Below are 21,254 nucleotides of genomic sequence, written 5' to 3'. Positions count from 1 at the left end.
AAAACTGGGCTCCCCAGGAGGAGGTAGAGAGATACCCTGGGGGTAAGTATATATAGAACCTATTGGGAAAAGAACTTCTTTGTCAAGTTTGCCGTCTTTTATTGAAATTAATGTTTTGACTTTAAACAAAAGAGCAAATATCATACCCATTTTTCAAAGGACAGTGTTGTAAAATATATATTATAAAGTGTAAAAAAATAAATAAATAAATAAATAAAGTGTAATGTGAAAACTAAAGTCCTAGTCAACAGTTTGACTCAGAGAATTATGAGAATTTCCATGCTGAAAGGAGACTTGAAGGCCATCTGGTCCACCCACATCATTGCACAGATGGGGAAACTGAGGCCCATGGATGACATGCTTGTCACAGCCACATAGCTAGTTGGCAGGGTCAAAACAAGGACACAGATGTCCTAGCTTTCAGAAAAGTGCTGTCTCCTGTTAGATAGAGATGATGGATAGATTGATGGGTGGGTGGATGGATGGATGGGTGGACTGACGGAAAGATAGGCAGATAGATAGATAGATGACAGATAGGCAAACAAAGAAGGTATGTGTGTATATATTCTGTCTACATGTATTAGGAGGAGAGAATCAGCCATAATGCAGTTTTACATTTCAATTCCATATGTGCCAGGATTTCCAATGCAGTCAGAACCTGTGGGATTTCAGTGAATCAAGATTATTAAGAGCTGTGTTCAGTTCAGTTCAGTTCAGTTGCTCAGTCGTGTCCGACTCTTTGCGACCCCATGAATCACAGCATGCCAGGCCTCCCTGTCCATCACCAACTCCCGGAGATCACCCAAACTCATGTTCAGCGAGTTGGTGATGCCATCCAGCCATCTCATCCTCTGTCGTCTTCTTCTCCTCCTGCCCCCAATCCCTCCCAGCATCAGAGTCTTTTCCAATGAGTCAACTCTTCGCATGAGGTGGCCAAAGTATTGGAGTTTCAGCCTCAGCATCATTCCTTCCAATGAACACCCAGGACTGATCTCCTTTAGGATGGACTGGTTAGATCTCCTTGCGGTCCAAGGGACTCTCAAGAGTCTCCTCCAACACCACAGTTCAAAAGCATCAATTCTTCAGTGCTCAGCTTTCTTCACAGTCCTCTCACATCCATACATGACCACTGGAAAAACCATAGCCTTGACTAGACGGACCTTTGTTGGCAAAGTAATGTCTCTGCTTTTTAATATGAGCTGTGTTACAGCAGCCTTATTCCTGAGCTCTTGGACCCTTTTCTGTATTCTACTCCGCTTACTGAAATACCTTGCAGGGAACATTAGCATAACAGCTGTAGGCACTGGGATATTCCCTAGAACCATGATCTCGGGCTAGAGGTCTGGCTGTAATGAATCAAGCCTTCTGCCTTTCTGCTGCTTCCACAACAGCACTGTGTCACTGCAGGCATCTGAACTGGCTTTCGTGTGAATAAACACTCTGCTGGAAAATTAGAACCATGTCATGTGTGTATCTCAGAACCTTTTGGAAAGATCACTGAGATATGATCTATATAATTTTTAGATGGAAGACTCTGTAAGCTCCTCATATTGATTATTTAGCATTATTAATGTTGATGGTAATTCTATGACAAAATTATAGTTATTAGGCATGTGCTGCCACCATCATACCATTATCATTAATTACAATAATTTAAGAAACTGAGGAATTACATAATGTTGGTTTATCTTGTGACCAGATATTTTTCTATCTTTTGGCAAACCAGGGAGAGACATTCTCCTCGTAATGGTGAGTAATTCTAAAAGTCTGCCGAGGCAGGTGTCTGAAGAGTGGGTGCAGTCCCCGCCCCCCTCCTGCCTTCCTGAAACCTCAGAGGTAAGGCTAGGTGAGAGCCTCCAAGAAGCCTTCTTCCCAAGGCTGCTCGTAAAACCTTTTCCCTAAAGGCCTCTTCCCATGTCACAAATTGAGCATAAATTGTATGTGGTGGCTCAGATGATAAAGAATCTGCCTGCAGTGCAGGAGATGCAGGTTCAATCCCTGGGTCAGGAAAATCCCCTGGAGAAGGGCATGGCTATGCACTCTAGTATTCTTGCCTGGAGAATTCCCTGGACAGAGGAGCCTGGCAGGCTACAATCCGTGGGGTCGCAAAGATACATGACTGCGTGACTAACATAAATTGTAGGTGGTGGAGATTTGCTCTCAAAGCAAGTGGGCTGGAAAAACTCTTTTCTTTTCATTACAATGAGAGTCTTTGTTTTCTATTCAGAAGAGATCTAAAGACCTTTTGACATCTTGGTGTTCTGTTTCTTTTTGTTCTGGAAAACCCTTATCTGTTCCCAGATAGGTGACGTATCTTTTGATGAATCGAAGTCACTTCAGTCTGCAGTCACTTGAATGGGATTTTATTGTCCTTTCCAATTAGGGCTGCACTTTTAGTCATTTTAGCTCTCATAAGTGATTGAATTTTTTTTTAACATATTCGAAAGGAATCTACATTTAAGAATCTACATTAAGTGAGTATCTTTGTTGTTTTCTGGGAAAATATCTGAAAGAAAATGACAAGGCAAATATAATAAATCTAATAGAATTTTATGACCTTAACGGACTCCAAACCCCTTGGAATACCTCCCAGATTTCTTGTTTAAGAAACTGTTTAATCAATGGTTTACTCTCATCCATATTTAGCCTAAAATATCTGCAAAACTGCAAACCATTGCTAACTTAAGTTCCACATTTATAGGTATTGGTTCCGTGAATGAACCAGCCAGCACATCCCTACACTAAAAAGCTTTTCACAATTTACAAGCAATTTAAGTTAATGAATTGAATGCTTGAAGATTTTTCTCACATTGAGCATGCCTAAATCTTTGACTTTCTCATACCTATCGTAATCTAGGGAAAGTGTCATTTTGTGCAAACTTAGAATGTTCTGTTTAGTTGATTTAATTACATGCAGTACTATGGCTACTGTGAGCAGCGCCTCTGTGAACATGAATGTACTGTTTTTGGCTTTTGCACGCCCTTCCCCCGTGTCTTTTGTTATACTTGGATGGGACTCCAGTGGAACTCTGAACCTATTTAAACTCTCTACCACTCAATAAATGTTGAGAATTACTTGTCATCCCCACAGGAATTGTATCTCTGCAGATTGTCTTAGAGCTTTTTATTATCACACCCCCTCTTAAGTTTTCAGTTTTCTCAAATACGGTTAAATGACTCATAGGGAGTGAAGCCAACATAATTCTGAATTTATATGAATTTGACTACTCTAGGTGCCACCTGTAAGTGGAATCATACAATATTTGTCCTTGTGTGAGTGGCTTATTTCACTTAGCGTGGTGGCCTAGGGGTTCATCCATGTTGTAGCACTGTCAGATTTCTCTTCTCTCTTAAGGCTGAGGAATATCCCATTGTATGTAGCTAATTGTTTATTTATCCATTCATCTGCCAGTGGGCACGCGGGTTGCTCCTGCCTTTTGGCTACTGTGAGCAGCATCTCTGTGAACATGAATGTACTGTTTTTGCTTTTTGCATGCCCTTCCCCTGTGTCTTTTGTTATACTTGGATGGGACTCCAGTGAAACTTTGAACCTTTAGAGGAATTGAATCAAAGAGCTAAGCAACTCATTTGGTGAGTGCAAGATTTTAGGGTAGGTATGTGAGACAGCACACGAGGTGTTCTGCACAAGAGAATACCATTGTTATCCAACCTAAAGGGACTTTTAACTTGCAAATAATTATTACTTTATTTTTATTTATAATTTTATTTATGTTTTTATTTTTGGTTATGCTGGATCTTCATTGCTTTGCGAGCTTTTCTCTAGTTGTGGCGAGTAGGGGCTACTCTCCAGTTGCACTGCATGAGCTGTTCATTGCAATGGCTTCTCTTGTCTCAGAGTATGGGTTCTAGGGCACTCAGGCACATGGGCTTCTGGGCTTTAGAACTACATGCTCAGTAGTTGAGTCATGCGGGATTCTTTTGTTGCGATACTCAGACTCTAGTGTGTTGCGAGGGCTCAGTAGTCGTGGCACTCGGATTTAGTTGCTCTGAGGCACATGGAATCTTCCTGGACCAGGGGTTGAACCCAGGTCCCTTGCATTGCAAGGTGGATTCTTTTTTTTTTTTAATATAAATTTGTTTTAATTGGAGGTTAATTACTTTACAATATTGTATTGGTTTTGCCACACATCAACATGAATCTGCCACGGGTATACACGTGTTCCCCATCCTGAACCCCCCTCCCACCTCCCTCTCTGTACCATCCCTCTGGATCATCCCAGTGCACCAGCCCCAAGCAAGGTGGATTCTTGCATGGAGGCATTGACTGAGAGGTCACCTCAGTATGAGCTGGTGGGGCACATGTTTGAGTGCTTGCCAAAATAAAGAAGCCTTGCCTAGGCTTGTACCAAGAATAAGTTTACTTTTAACTCCAGCCCCCTGCCGTGTGTACACCTTCGGTGCTGAGCACTGAAACTTGATGTTCACAGGAAGAATCCTGAAATTGTTACTTAATCACCAGTGAAAGAACACATCCTGTGCTCTACTTTTTGTTGTTTCTGTTCAGTCGCTAAGTCGTGTCCAACTCTTTGTGACTCCATGGACTGCAGCACACCAGGCTTCCCTGTCCTCCACTATCTTCTGGAGTTTGCTCAAACTCATGTCTACTGAGTTGGTGATGCTATCTAACCATCTTTTCCTCTGTCACCCCCTTCTCCTCCTGCCCTCAATCTTTCCCAGCATCAGGCATCTTTCCAGTGAGTTGACTGTTCGCATCAGGTGGCTAAAGTATTGGAGCTTCAGCATCAGTCCTTGATTTCCTTTAGGGTTGACTGGTTTGATCTCCTCACAGCCCGTGTGTTCCACTTACCTGGTCCTATTGCAGAGGTTGTCATCAGAGGCCCTTCCTGAACACAGCCATGGGTGGATCCTCAGGCAACTGAGTCACACACTGACATGCTTTTCTGTTCCAGGATGTGGGAAGAAGGCAAGGTGCTCATCTTTGACGACTCCTTTGAACACGAGGTGTGGCAGGACGCCACGTCTTTCCGGCTCATCTTCATTGTGGATGTGTGGCACCCTGAGCTGACACCCCATCAGAGACGCAGCCTTCCTGCAATCTAGCATTCTGTGCAGGCTCAGGACACGCTGGAGAGAGACCACCTTTTTGGTTCAGTCTCCTTGGATGTGGGCATAGACCTTCAAACACCACAGCCCTTAATTCTCTTGATTTGCAGCCTGAAAAATTCTAAACCTCCTCCCAGGGATGGAAAATACTAAAGGGAATATCTGCCTCACTGCAATTCTTATAGAAAATACATGCCGTATTTCATCCATGACAGCCCCCATCTGATGCCTGGATTCCAGGTGAACCCATGATAGCTTCTACCTTGCCGGCCAAAGATATTTTTTTTTCTTAGAATAGGGGGAATCAGTATTAATGAGAATACATGTAGAGACTGTGAATGGATTGCTTTAGTTTGTAATTTTTCTAAGCAACTATATTTTTCTAGGGTAGCTAGATGGTTTATCATCACACACCACTACTTTTTTGTTGAGTTTAATGACAAGCTGCATAAATACTTCTGTTTAATGGTAACTTTCCTGGTGAACTCAGACATCCCTATTTTAATTATTTTTAGTAAAAAGCACTCATGAAAAAAAAAATTATGTTTTCCTAATACAAAGCTGAGAGACATAATTATGCCAATGTCTTATGAACCATACTGCTCCCCACCCATTGAGTCTCTTTGCTTTTTAGTCTTCATTAAGAGCTGGTGTCTTAATTTTTCTTCCCACTCTGTGAATGGCAGAAATACTAACAAAAATGGTATTTCTTTCTAAGAGGAACTTTTTACACTGAAAAAGGACCTGGAGTCATTTTATATTTAGTTATAACAATGACACGTGTAAATTTTTTTAATGACAAGTATCAGGCATTGTGGGGAAGAAAACAAAAATTTCTCCAAGTGAGAATTTTCTCTTGGGATTAGCTCGATGGGGGGCTGCTAGGATCTCTGACTTCTGGCCACTTTGCATTTATAAAACCAGGCTGGAATCCAGAGTGTCTTCTACTGTGGATCCTTGTGAATGAGAAGGTCTTTGAAAGGATTCCTATCACAACTTTGCAAAATTAAGAAGGATGACAGAGTGGAAGGCCAAAAATGCCTGGATGTCTGTTCTGGGTATAGGATGTCAAAACTTTCCTCTTTGCAGTTGTTCAAAAGACTCTGACATCTCCCTGGCTTGAGAAACTTCTGCCATTTAAACTTCACTTTGAGATGTCAATTATTATTGATAGTTTCATTTTGAAATTTGCCATTGCTTAGAAAGAACAGTTGCCACTTGTTCCAAAGATGACCACATCATTAGTTTAGTGGAATATTAATGCATTAAATTTTGTGTGTTTTAAACCAAAGCTAACTAGAAATGTTAGCTATAAGAATGTAATGATATTCATGCACTGAATTTTAAGCCAATATGAACAAAAATGCTAAAGAAATGACGCACAGGTTACCATGCACAGGGAGAAAAATCACTTGTGTTTTCTTTTCCATTGAAGGACAAAGAAGGTTGCTTTCTTTATATCATCAAAAGAAAAAACAAAACAGTTCTTTAAAATGCTATTGGACTGCTTTTGCTTGTCCTTAAGGATATTAGCTTCCCTTTGAAGAGTCTATAAAATATTTGTCTTGTTTCCTTCTGTTTTGCCAATGCTGAAAAATCTCTCTAAAATAGATGAAGAAGCATTTGAGGAAAATCAGAGTGAACTACCAAAGTCTGGAAGGAAAAGCAAACACTTGAAAAATAAAAAGGCATTTGTGTCCTTCAGTATTTATTGAACAGAAGAAAGGACTGACAAAGGACAATGCAATCTAGTGCTCGCGCGGCAACATTCATGTCACTTACTGAATTTGGTTCTTGTATGTATATTGCATACACATAAAGAAATTCAAAGTAGCAGTTGTCACTGTTGAACCATCATCTTACATTCATTTAATGAAATCATGGAATAGAGTTAAAAACAAATTCTTAACTTAATAATTATAATATGGTATTTAAAATCAGGTCACTACAGTAGGATTCTAAATATTGCCAATTGGAAAGCCAGAATTATTATTACTGTTGCAAAATGTTTGGCAATAATTGACTCCAGTAGCATTTTAAACACTTGGATCCCACAACTGTTTCATAAACTCAAGTAATAAATTGGGTTTTCTAATTTGCTTTAATTCTTCATCTTTCCTCCCTATGTTGTGGTATATAAGAAAAGTCATTGCATTGGTAGAATTATTTCAGTATTAGTGTCTTGTTATTTGAAGTGTCTACACAAAATGAATTGGTTTTATTTATACTGTGATGCAATTGATTGGGAAATATTTTAAATTCTATTTCAATTTTATTTCAAGAGTGGAATACAAAAATCACTTCTGTTATCATTTTCTACCAGTAGAAAAAAATTAAAACACTAGATCTATTGAGAAAGAGATATGATAAATTATTAAAATTAGTAATAATATCTACTGAGGATGATTATGGCCAGTTGAATCACCTCTTACCTTTGAAATTTTTTAGCCAACAAATTGACCCTCCCAAATACTTAAAGTGTAAAATCATGTTTTACTGCTCATTATCAACTATTAAGTATTTTTTCTTTGACACTGAGCACCAACTGGTCACAGTAATGAAGGCCCATGTCATGCGAATGGCTGGGAGAATAAGAGATATAGCTAAAAACATACAACTGGTTTGGGGAAACATGGCACAGGTAAGGATATCATATGCTATGATATCTGTTTATTTTTTTCTAGTTTCCTTTGAATGGATAACTGGGGATTCCATTTCTAAGGAAAATAAAGAAATAAAATGATCTTTGGCATTTCATCCTGCATTCCACGTCTTCTTTTATTTTCAGTTCTTGTATATTTAGCCATCCTTAAAGATCTTCCTCCAAGTTTGATACCTACCCCCTTAACAACAGCCAGGTCCATCCTTCGCACCTTTAACTGATTGCAGGAGGGAGGTGGGGGTACGTACTGGGTGTGTAATGCTTTTGTAGCACTTTTCTTGCCGTAGTGACCTAAGTGAGGCAACTTGAAAGGATTCATTAACCACTGACATGTATTTTCAACATAACCCCCTACCCTCTGGAGACATACATTCCTTGTGGGAAGCCACATCACTAAGATGAAATAGTCATATTTCAATTTGTGTGTCTTTGTTTCAAATTAGCTCATGATAATCAGCTGGTAGCCTCATCAAAGATGTGACATTAAAATCATTTTTGCAGGATATCAAAACAAACAAACTCTGCAAATAGCCAGACCTGCAAGAGCATGCTCTTAGGCTGAACAATTTGAGATTAGATGCTGGTGATGAGGTCAAAGAAAATAACTCAATGTAGGAATGAAGATTACCGAAGATACTATAGTCTTGGGGCTTTGCACTACATTAAACTTGAAAATTATGTCTGCACAGTTTAAATTCTTATGGATCTACTTGGAAATGCACTTAATTTTAAACTGCAAAAACTGGAGAGCATCTCTTCAAAGCCTCAGAGAAATCTTTGTCCTAATGAGGTGTGTGCCTCAAATTTAGTTTTTCTCTTTTCAACTCATTTAATACATAAATATGGGGTGGGGGAGTCTTGTTTCCATGACTACCTTGCTTTATCCTCCAATTCCCTCATTGAAAAACAAAAATGCATCTCTCAAGTCTTTGTTCAACTTTGGCTGCTCAGACCAATGGCTGGTGACAGTCATTACTGGGTGGCAGGAGAGGAGGCCCTTGTATCGAGCCGAACACTTCCTGGTGTCTGATACCACTGAGAGTTGGTGACGTCGGGAGCACGGGGTGGCTCGGGGTTCAGTCCAGAGCCAGGAGTGGCTGGGTGTTCTCATTCTCTCCCTTGTCCTCATGTTTCAGGGTCCCAGCTTCTACCACAGACTGAGATCTAATAATAGGAGAAGGAAAAAGATCTGATTACAGACAATTCATGGTGCTAGCCATTTTGGAATCTTGGAGGGCCTTCAGACTTCATGGATCCCTGATTAAGCAAGACGCTCAACTATACAACTTCTCCCCCTTGTGTATCTCTGTTTTCCTTGCTTTTGTGTCTTCTACATCACGTTTTTAGGGAACCAAACATCTTGGAATTTTCTTTGTAGGGATCTCCTTTTGATAAAACAAACACATTGTTCTAGCCACAATTCTGCCCCTTTGTCTAAACATTCTGTGGATCTTGAGATGTATAAAGTCTCATAAATTTTGTTGGATTTTTAATGTTTCAAAATACTTTTGAGAGCCTTTGTTTCTCAAGGTCATAGGAAACTATCATATATGATGTTAATAGCACAAGATATAGAATCAGGCTATAAATGTATCCTTGGCTCCTTAATGACTGAGGGGTCTTGGGGAAGTTCTTAGAACTCTGGACCTTGGTTTTCTCATCTGTAAAACAGCTATTACCTGTTACCTGTAGGTAGCTATTACCTACCTCCCAGAGTTGTTAAGTAGGACTAAAACTAATATTATACATAAAGCATTTGGCATGTAATTGTAGTCAAAATTTATGGAGCACTCTATTATTACCAATATTGCGATAATGTCAGTGATCTTTAGTTTCTGATGTGTCCTTTTATTACTGGAGTAATAATTTCTTGTGTTTATAACCCAGATTGAAATTATTTTCCAACTTTATAGACAAGATTATAAGAGCTATGCATACAGTAAACATTCAATGAACATTCATATACTAAAAAGAAAAAGCCACTCAAAACATTAAGAAAATGATTGAAGTGGGTTATTCAAATAAGCAAGATTTACATGTAAGTGCAATAAATGGGTAACTCAGTACACCTGAGGTTCCCAAACTCTCCACATTCTGAGTCTTCAGGACCGTCCCTTGACTAACTCTTTTAAACCCCTGGAGTATCGCCTGATAAAGTGTCTTTGTATTCTTGAGGCTCTGGGCCATGATATATGGTTTATTTTAACAATGTGATTAATGATAAATGTCTATTTTTGTATGCCTGGACTTTGGGAGACAGCCTTTCAATTTGACCTCCTGTTGGGGGAGGTAGAGGAGCTGAAGACCAAGTAGCTAAGGTCAGTCACACATGCTCTGCTTGCCTGTGTGACAGACAAACCAGGATACCAAGATGTGGGTGAGTTTCTCTGGTTGACAACACGTTGCCTGTGTTGTCTGTCACATGTCATTGCTGAGAAAATTAAGATCTGTCTGTGACTCCAGTGGGAGGAAAACTGGGAGCTTGCAACTGCTCCAGAGGACCGGACTCCACCCAATGCACCTTTTTTCCTTTGCTGACTTTGATCTGTATTCTTTTGCTGTAATAAATCATAATTGTGAGTATAACCACATTTCTGTGAGTCCCTCAAGCAGATGATCACATCTGGTGGTGGTCTTGAGGACCTCAAGCACGATATATAACACGAATGTTTGTTGTCTGTGTACCTGGTATAGTTGTAACCTCTTTACATGTATGAAGTTACTTCATTTTCATACCCTTAAGGAGTGGTGCTATTATTGCTTCCATTCTGGGGTGGGAAAAAACTAAGGGAACAACAACAACAAAAAAGAAGTAACATAGGAAAAGCAACACAAATAGAGAACGGAGAACAAGACAGGTTTATCACCATCACAGTATTCCTTGGTCTGCCTAACACTGCAGCAATGTTTAGCTGCTCCAAATGTCAGTCTAGTCCAACTTTAGGAGCCAAGCCTAAACCTTTCAAAATGAACTGGATTTGATTGCTCCTGGTATAGGGCAGAGAAGCCCCAGGTAGTAGTATATTTCAGCTGTTTTATACATTGCCTACATATTTCTCTCTTTGCTTTAGTTAAAGGCTGTGTGTGTGGTGTGTGCATGCACACACACTCCCACACAAGTGTAGCGGGGTGGGCAGTGGAGGTAATGGATTTATATAAAAAGCAGAAAAGCCGAAAACCCAGAAGGTTCTCTGAGGGATGGGATGGGGTGGGAAGGGGGGGAGGTGGGAGGGAAGTTCAGGATGGGGAACACATGTACACCCATGGCTGATTCATGTGAATGTATGGCAGAAACCACCACAATATTGTAAAGTAACTAGCCTCCAATTAAAATAAATAAAAATAAAACTGAAAAACAGGAATACAACTGCCCATACAGGCCACCTCCATCCAGCACCTTGGACAGCTGCCTAACCACTTTGCCCTACAGGCCCTGGTGAAATGAAGGATGTTAATGGCCAGTCCACTTTAGAGATGCTAAGCTGTATTTCTCATTCATGCCACTTGGCTTTGTTTTACAACATGGCAAGAGAATCACAGCCACAGAATTAGAAAGGACCTTAGAGACCCACTAGATGAACCCATTAGGAAATATTAAGTAAGATGCCACGCAGTTTCTTGTTGAATATATCTGACTTAAGAAATGTATTCTCCATATTCCTGGAGGAGCAACTCTGCTAGAAAGCTTTTTCTTACAATGAACGAAAACCTGTCTTTTTGCAACTTTTATATACTGTTCCTGGTTTTGTCTGCTGGAATCACCAGAATATGTATAATCCATCCAATCCACATAACAGCCCTTAAAATATTCGTCGAGTGCCCTCTAGACCTCTCTCTGCTCCCACTAAAACTAACCAAATTCCTCTTGAGCCTTCAAGATTTCTAGAACTTAACTACTTTCCTGCATCTCTTCATCAGCTGCTTGCCCACAGGATGTCACTTCATAAAAGAATGAAATTATTGCTTCCTTCTTTTTCTTTTTTGTATGCTCCTCTTGAAGCATAGAAAATGCACCTAAAATTGCCTTAGCCTTTCTGGAACTCAATAAAGCTAAGGGAAATTTTAGCTATATTTATACATGCTGCTGTTAAGTCATTTCTCTCCCATCTTGAAAGTACATGGTTGAATATTTCATCTTTTTTAATTTGGCTCATATTACCACTGTATCTCTATCCTTTTGGATCTAGAAATGTGTTACCCATCCAAATTATTGTCTGTGATTTTCATGAGTAGTGGATTTGTTTTTAAACTTTCCCTTCCCCTGTTTTGGAAGCCATCATGGGAAAAAAAAAAAAAAGAAATTCTCAAATATTGAACTTTCAAACAAAAATCACTTATTGCCACTAACTCGGTAATAAAGGCTTCCCTGGTGGCTCAGCAGTAAAGAAGCCACCTGCAAATGCAGGAGACGCAGAGACATGGGTTCAGTTCCTGGACCAGGAAGATGCCCTGAAGGAGGAAACAGCAACCCACTCAAGTATTCTTGCCTGGAAAACCCCATGAACAGAGAAGCCTGGCGGGCTACAGGCCATGGAATAAAGAGTCAGACACAACTGAGTGACTAAAGAACAAAAACAACACCGCAAAGAAACAAGGCATACATGACTCAGAACGGTTATGTGCTCTGTGATAGGAGAGTTTTCAGGCCCGTTAGGCCAAATAATTAGCATAAAGGAAATAAAGAGTTAAATGGCTAAGGATTGTTCATGTATGGTAAGAAATGTTTGTGAATGTCATAGCTAGGGACTGTGAGAATATGTTCAGAAATACTCATTCTTTAGTGGAAATACTGCTTTAAATACCCAGTCATAGACCGTAAGAAATGGAACTTGAAGTGGTCCATTTTCAGGACAAAGTAGCTGGCCTTGGGTGGAGAATTATTATCAAACAGTTTTTCACTCACAGCTAGCTAGTTTCATCTTGGAAAATTACTGGCAAACTAGTCTACCCATGGACCAGCCCTAAGCTAACAGGATGTTTGGGAAGGGAGAATTATGGACTTAGGGTGGGAAGGGAGAAGCAAGAATATGCTATGAGACTTAGGTGACGTCCTAGAAGATTGTAGCCCCATAGTACTAAGCCAGTGAGGGACTGGGGAGGGGTCTGCTTGTCAGGGAATAAAAGTGCTGGCTGTAACTGTCCCGGGTGTGCCTGCCCACCAGACATCCAATCTTGTAAGACTGTCCTTTAAAGCCTCCCTTTCTCTGTGCTTTGTGTCTCTGTGTCCATCCCTTGGTTTTGGGCAAGTGAACGTGTTTCTCGCATAGACCCATAGATAGATATGGGGTCACTGTGATCAACACTCTGAGAACAGGGTCTCAGGTATAGGGGTGGGAAGCAGGCATCATCTCTTGCATCTCTAAAGAAAAAGTAGAGAGGAAAAGCTATCATTCACACAGTGACACCACTCATAGGCCTCATTCAGGTGCCTCTTCCCTTCACTTGGCATGAGATTTGGATCTGTTGACTTAAAAAATATTCACAACTTAGAAGCTAAGAGTTATGTTTTATTCAGCAGGGAATTTTTAGGACTTCAAGCCCGGGAGGCAGCATCTCAAGTAACCTTGAGAGAAGTGCTTCAAGGAGGTGGTGGGGGTTGGGGGTCAGCACGGAGCCAGGTTATACAGAATTTTTGCAACAAAGGGCAGGCAGTCTGAATGTTGAAAGATGGTTGTTAACTAAAGAAAACCAGATATCTCAAGTCAAGGAATTTAGCGCTTTTCTATGTGTGGGAAGATGCAAGAGTCTGGACTCACTGAAGTCATTCTTTTGATATGGACTTCAGGTATCTTGGGCGGTTTCTTGGGTTTTCATATCCTGAGTGTCCTCAAGACTCATCATAGGAAGTGACTGCAGTCTGATGTTTGCAAGATGGCAGGTATTCATTCTTTCCTGAGTTCCTTCAGGGCTCACCAGCTCACTGATGATGACTATGATATCCTTTGTTTACTGATATGGCAGAAAACATTCCATTTCTCAGATCTATGTGGAATTTTTAAAATATTTGTACTGACAGTGGGGACTCAGGATGCTAGGTTTCTTATCTCAGCCAATAAACTGTCTTGGCTGAGTGGTAGGTAACAATTGAACAGCCCTGAGGCATTGAGCATGAGGAACCAGACACAGTTTGTGTTTTGTTTTTTTTTTTCTTGTTTGCATTTTCCTTGATTGAGAAGGGAACCAGAGCATCTTTACTTTCAATGTGACATAATTCCATTTACCTGGTCACAAAATGAGCATTTGATATAAGGAACACATTCTATCATGAAATATTTGAAACTCATTGGAAAAACAGAAAGCATATGTTGCCTTTTTCAAAATCTAGCATAAATAAAGCAAAGAGAAACACCTGTTTTAAATCTTGCCCTCTGTCCATTTAGCTGAGTCACAGTACTCTCTGGGAAGAAAGTTGAACTGTTCACTGATAAAAACATCTCTACCACTCATAAAGAGCGAGTTCAGGAACTGTGCATTAACCATGGAGGAACCACTTGCCTTGCGGTTTTTTGCCCAGATCACGTTAGTGGTAATCTCCCAACTTGTTGGCTTTGCCTTCACCCAAGAAGATGAACACTTCTGCTAAAATAAACATTTCAGTCTTTTCTCATGGGTCCTCTTTCCAACACTGAAAGCCAGCTTAACCTCAAGGGCAAGCCGGGGAGTTATAGGAGCTATTTCAGCCTTCATAACAATGGCTTCGTTCTTGCCTTGATAGTTGCCACATTTTGTTTTCCTGCTATTATATCCCTCACCTCCACCCTCATCCATTCACTCTCCCTTTCTTCTTTCTACTTTCCCCTTTTCCTCTCCAAAATTTGGAAGTTTCCCCACTGCATGTCATCAAATATCTATAACCATGCTTTTAATTTTTACTGCTTCCAAAGGCATTTACCTTTCACATGGGAAATAGATTGGGAAACAGTGGAAACAGTGTCAGACTTTATTTTGGGGGGCTCCAAAATCACTGCAGATGGTGATTGCAGCCATGAAATTAAAAGACGCTTACTCCTTGGAAGAAAAGTTAGGACCGACCTAGATAGCATATTGAAAAGCAGAGATATTACTTTGCCAACAAAGGTCCGTCTAGTCAAGGCTATGTATTTTCCAGTGGTCATGTATGGATGTGAGAGTTGGACTGTGAAGAAAGCTGAGCACTGAAGAATTGATGCTTTTGAACTGTGGTGTTGGACAAAACTCTTGAGAGTCCTTTGGAATGCAAGGAGAGCCAACCAGTCCATCCTAAAGGAGACCAGTCCTGGGTGTTCATTGGAAGGACTGATGCTGAGGCTGAAACTCCAATACTTTGGCCACCTCATGCGAAGAGCTGATTCATTGGAAAAGACCCTGAGGCTGGGAGGGGTTGGGGGCAGGAGGAGAAGGGGACGACAGAGGATGAGATGGCTGGATGGCATCACCGACTCGATGCACGTGAGTCTGGGTGAACTCTGGGAGTCGGTTATGGACAAGGAGGCCTGGTGTGCTGTGATTCATGGGGTTGCAAAGAGTCGGACACGACTGAGCGACTGAACTGAATTGAACTGAATGTTCTAGTACACCTGTATCAGCACTTCTAACCAGAAACAGTGAGGCTTTTTAAAAGATATTTTTAAAGATGTCTCTAATTCTACTCAACCTCTATTTTTTCCTATAAGTTCCTGCCTGGACTTGAATGATGGCTCCACCACTGGCTTTGTGGTCTTGGGTAAATTTGACCCCCTCATGTGTAAAATGAAAGTATGACAGTGCCCACAACATGGGAGGTGGGGATAAGGAGAACTAGATGAATTACAAACTGAAAGTGTCTAGCCCAGTGTCAGCCTGATACATATGTACCTTCGTTTTTACCTAGTGCTATTCTTCCCCATTTGCAGATAAGAAAATTAAGGTCTGGAATATTTAGTTCATCTACACTTTGAGTTACAAAGCATGAATTCAACTCTAAGTTCCCAAAAGCCTCATTGTTAAATTTACAAGAGAGAACTGCGTGTCCTGATGTATCATGTGACCTGAGACTAAATGCAGACTAAGATTTGAGAATGGATAAAGACTAATATTTTAAAAATTCAAAATAAGTGATGAGACTGCTCCACATGAAAGCTAATCTTATTATTTTATCTTATATCTTATAACTTTTAGAAGTAACCCAGAAGTTTCCACCTGATGAACAATTATTTATGTAGATTTCAGTGCATCTATCTGTAGTTGTTTCCATGATGTGAAGCAATATGGAGTTTCTTTCTGCTATAATGCCTTCAATAATATCCTTAATGTGGAGTCTTAAAGAATAATCATAAGACATATATTCTGTTCAGCTACTAAACTCTTCAGTGTTAGAATGATACTTGTAGGCAATACGATAAAATTAAAATTCATGGAACCAGATCAATAAATCATAAATCAACAAATCATTTTTTTAACAGTTAGCCTAAGTATTTCTCATGTAAAGCAGCAAAGCCTTTCTCTATCAAAGTGAAGAAATAAGAAATAAACCTCCCTTGACTATGACAATGCAATTTGCCATAACTTACTGAAATATAAAGAAATCAATGGAAGAAAAATAAATATTCAATATCTTTTTAAGTGAACTATTTTTAGAGTGAGTCCAACAATTCAGCTTTTGCCTAAATGCATTGTAACTTGAATTCAAGTGTATAATGTATTTCTATTTAACCATGATAAGTACCAATCTTAGAGCAAGGAAGAAAGAGCCAAGAGAAAACACATGTGCCTTCAGAAAGGATGGAAATTGGGCTCACATGTAAATAAGTCTAAAGCAACACCGTCCAACACAGAGCCCTCAGCACATGTGCCCACTGAGGACTTGAAACTGGATCGGTCTTAGCTGAGATATTGAGATAGGCTGTAAAGACGCTGTATGCATGGGATTTCAAAGACAGCATGAAAAAAAGATGTAAAATATCTCACTAACACTTTTTAAATTATATTGAAATCATAATTTTGTATACATGGGGTTGGGCTTCCTTGGTGGCTCAGGGATAAATAATCTACCTGCCAATGCAGGAGACATGGGTTCAATCCCTGGTCCAGGAAGATCCCTTGGAGAAGGAAATGACTACCCACTCCAGTATTCTTGCCTGGGAAATCCCATCGACAGAGGAGCCTGGTGGTGTGGCAAAGAATCAGACACAGCTTCAGGACCAAGCAACAACAATTTCAGTTAAATAAAACATTATTGGAATTAATTTCACTTGTTTCTCTCTTTACTTGTAATGTGGCTACAAGATAACTTAAAATTCTATGTGTGGCTCACGTTATTTCTATTGGACAGTGCTAGTCTAAGGCTTCATTCTCTCTATCAGGCTTGTGGCTGAACCAGAGTGATATACTCACCCTCATTTAGCATTTTACAGTCATCCCAAATGACCACAGCAACATTATGATCTGTCACCGCCAATATTCAGTGTGCTGAGTTATTTTTCACATGTTGACTCATTTAATCCTCACACTGATACACACAAAGCCCCAGGTGACATGAGAGCTGGTTTCTGAGTAACACTGTTGTTGCTTGAATGCTAACTAGAAAGAAACTTCATTAGCTAAGATTCTATTAATTTATTATTTAGATGAGGGTGAACATATGCCTTTATTTTATCTCTAAATGGATAAATAGTATCAAAAGACTTCAGGAAGAAATTTAAACTACTTGAAAAGAAAGAAATAAGTTCTTTCTGAACACACAGCAAAATTATTACTAACTTCATGTTACAATTACAGATGGTTTTTGTTGTTTATTATAAGGATCCTTGGAGAAATGAGCTGATGGAAGAGAATCGTCACCATGTCACTAACTTGCTATGGGACTCTATGGAACATCTCACTTGGCTTCTATGAGCCCATGTTTTTCAACTGTAAAATGATGATTGCTGGACAAAATGCTGATTTTAGCCCCAAGAGTTCATGAAGTCTACCAGACTGGGGTAAATCAACATTAGTTCTTGAAAATAATTAGACTTCATTTTTCAAAGTTCCACAATTCTGACTTTAAGCTAATTTGCTTGAATAGTCTAAGTACCTCTCTATCTCAGCATTTGTTTTTACCTCCTTCTAGAAATGCATAACAATACAGCAAATAACAAATTTTGACTAGACCTGAAAAGCCTCTTTGAAAATTTGTATGATCCCCAAACATTTAGATTTCATGAGTCCAAAAGATTTACCTTTAAAAAAATTTTTTAGGGACTTCCCTCATGGTTCAGTGGTTAAGAATCCACCTTACCATGCAGGGAACTCGGGTTCAATCCCTGGTCGGGGGACTACAATCACACGTGTCACACGGCAGCTACATTCAAGTGTCACTACTTAGAGGGTCCATGTGTCACGACGAAAGATCACACAGGTGCTACAACTAAGACCCAATGCAGCGAAATAAATAAATAGATATTTTAAAAGATATTTTTATTTCCACAAGTTTCTAAATACTGAATTCAAAGCTGCCAGGTGCTACTTGATAACTATTTTCAAAGAACTAAAGAGCCTCTTGATAAAAGTGAAAGAGGAAAGTGAAAAGGTTGGCTTAAAACTCAATATTCAGAAAACTAAGATCATGCATCTGGTCCCATCACTTCATGGGAAATAGATGGAGAAACAGTGGAAACAGTGACAGACTTTATTTTTGGGGGCTCCAAAATCACAGCAGATGGTGACTGCAGCCATGAAATTAAAAGATACTTACTCCTTGGAAGAAGAGTTATGACCAACCTAGACAGCTTATTAAAAAGCAGAGACATTACTTTGCCAACAAAGATCTGTCTAGTCAAAACTATGGTTTTTCCAGTGTTCGTGTATAGATGTGAGATGGACTATAAAGAAAGCTGCTGCTGCTGCTGCCTCGCTTCAGTTGTGTCCGACTCTGTGTGACCCCATAGACGGCAGCCCACCAGGCTCCCCCATCCCTGGGATTCTCCAGGCAAGAACACTGGAGTGGGTTGCCATTTCCTTCTCCAATGCATGAAAGTGAAAAGTGAAAGTGAAGTAGCTCAGTCATGTCCAACTCTTCACAACCCCATGGACTGCAGTCTACCAGGCTCCTCCATCCATGGGATTTTCCAGGCAAGAGGACTGGAGTGGGGTGCCATTGCCTTCTCCGATAAAGAAAGCTAAGTGCCGAAGCACCGAAGAATTGATGCTTTCGAATTGTGGTGTTGGAGAAGACTCTTGAGAGTCCCTTGGACTTCAACATGATTTCCTAAAGGAAATCAGTCCTGACTATTCATTGGAAGGACTGATGCTGAAGCTGAAACTCCAATACTTTGGCCACCTCATTCGAAGAGCTGACTCATTGGAAAAGACCCTGATGCTGGGAAAGATGGAAGGTGGGAGGAGAAGGGGATGACAGAGGATGAGATGGTCAGATGGCATCACCGACTCAATGGACATGAGTTTGAGTAAACTCCAGGAGTTGGTGATGGACAGGGAGGCCTGGTGTGCTGTAGTCCCTGGGATCATAAAGGGTGGGACACGACCGAGTAACTAAACTGAACTCACCTGAGTCATCATGAAGAATTCTAGTTTATTTAAAGTAACTAATTGCTAATATGATTGTCCTCAGGCCACAGCTTCCTGCTGCAGAGAGTAGTTCCCATCTCATCTCGAGCAACCAAGGGTGTCCCAGTGTGCAGAAAAATTCCAGCTGGCCCTCAGCAAATCTTGCTTGTCACATCCGAAATCAGTTTCAGAATGTTTTGGAAAAGAAGATTTCAACACACACTTTGATTGGATAGTTTTAGAATTGTCACCTATGAGAGACTTACCCAACCCCAGGCTGGTTATTATATTGTCATCATTTCATCATCACTGCCAACAATAAGACACACCATTTATTGAGTACTGATTTCCTGCCAGCTTCTGTGCTAATTCATTAGCCTGCATTATCTTTGTTTAAACCTCACAATAATTTTCTGAAGTGATACTGGTATTTTTGAAGGATAGGTGATTCATGATGTTGGGTCAGCTTTAAGTGTGTGGCACAGTGATTCAGTGTATATGCTGTTGTTGTTGATTAGTCGCTAAGTTGCGTCTAACTCTTGTGACCTATGGACTGTAGCCCGCCAGGCTCCTCTATCCATGGTATTACCCAGGCAAGAATACTGGAGTGGGTTGCCACTTCCTTCTCCAGGGGATCTTCCCAATCCAGGGATCAAACCCGGGTTTCCTGCATTGTAAGATGAATTCTTTACTGCTGAGCCACCAGGGAAGCTCTCAGTATATATATATTCTTTTTTATATCCTTTCTCCTTATAGGTTATTAAAAAGTATTGAACATATTTCCTTGTGCTATATAGTAGGTCCTTGGTTATTTTAAATCGGGTAGTGTGTATATGATAATCCCAGGATTCTAATTTATCCTAAGCTCCTGTTATTTCCCCTTTGGTTACCATAAATTTGTTTTCTATGTCTGTGAGTCTGTTTCTGTGTTGAAAATAAATTCATTTTTATCGTATTTTAGATTCCACGTATAAGTGATATCATATTATTTTCTCTCTCTCTGTCTGATTTACTTTCCTTAGTTCAATCTCTAGGTCCATACATGTTGTTTATCATTTTACCAACATTTCCCTGAATATGATCTTCTGAATATGAACAGCTGACACTTGGCCTTTCGGATAAGAGAGGCAGCCCTTGTCTGACCACTTGAAGAAACCAAAGAAAAGACTGCCAACTTAGAAAATAGATATAGAGCATCAGATTATTTAGTTTTAAAAATATTCTTAATTTTACCAAGTGATTTACCAAAGCACTCTTTTAAGCAGAGTCACTTTAATGCACCTGAGGGATGAGAGTGCTCCAAGTCATAGCTAGACAGTTAGCGAGTGTTGTACCCGAACTCCTTGGGAGAACCCTGGGCATCAGAGTGAGGTCTGCAGCCATCATAGGGCCCAGTCTGTAGGTGAACCAGATAACAGTTCTTGCCATCAGCCCATGTTCACTGTGCGTATACAAAGGTTTACAAAGTTTTGAGGAATGGCGTGCACTTCAAGGCGGGAGAAGGGGACGACAGAGGATGAGATGGTTGGGTGGCATCACCGACTCGATGGACATGAGTTTGAGTGAGCTCTGGGAGTTGGTAATGGATAGGGAAGCCTGGCATGCTGCAGTGCATGGGGTTGCAAAGAGTCGGACACAACTGAGCGACTGAACTGAACTGAAGAACTTCAAGGTGGATTCAGGTGTCCTGAGACAGTCAGATGATCTTTCAAATAATACAGTTTTAACCTGCAGATGCTTCTGAACAATTTTTTCTACTACCAATCGTATCTAAAAATAGCAACACAGCAAACGGCTGCAGGTGCTTGCACCACCTGCTTTGAATGGGCTCATCTTTCATTAGAATTAGAGTGACACAAAGAACTGCTAGTCACTTTCAGAGCATCCCCAATTTTTCCTAATTATTCTCCTCCCTGTGAAATGTATGGTGTACAGCCTCTGTGAAGTCCCTTTGCTAGGACTGGAATGTGCTGTTCTGAAGCAGGTAGAGAAAAATGCCAGA

At 40.2% G+C, this 21,254-nt stretch overlaps 2 protein-coding genes across 2 annotated transcripts in view; one reads left to right on the top strand and one right to left on the bottom strand.

Moving 5' to 3' along the window:
- Positions 1-7,185, top strand: part of ASPH (aspartate beta-hydroxylase) — a 163,389-nt gene extending 156,204 nt beyond the window's left edge. The window contains exon 26 of the mRNA XM_040261284.1: positions 4,932-7,185. Within this exon, the coding sequence (XP_040117218.1) occupies positions 4,932-5,082 (151 nt within the window). The 3' untranslated portion in view covers positions 5,083-7,185. The remainder of the gene's footprint in view (positions 1-4,931) is intronic.
- CLVS1 (clavesin 1) overlaps positions 5,373-21,254 on the bottom strand; it is a 166,175-nt gene continuing 150,293 nt past the window's right edge. The window contains exon 6 of the mRNA XM_040261281.1: positions 5,373-8,911. Within this exon, the coding sequence (XP_040117215.1) occupies positions 8,824-8,911 (88 nt within the window). The 3' untranslated portion in view covers positions 5,373-8,823. The remainder of the gene's footprint in view (positions 8,912-21,254) is intronic.

Source organism: Oryx dammah, unplaced genomic scaffold, assembly GCF_014754425.2.
Source record: "Oryx dammah isolate SB20612 unplaced genomic scaffold, SCBI_Odam_1.1 HiC_scaffold_19, whole genome shotgun sequence".
Lineage (NCBI taxonomy): Eukaryota > Metazoa > Chordata > Mammalia > Artiodactyla > Bovidae > Oryx > Oryx dammah.
This window is presented reverse-complemented; position numbering and strand designations above follow the sequence as displayed.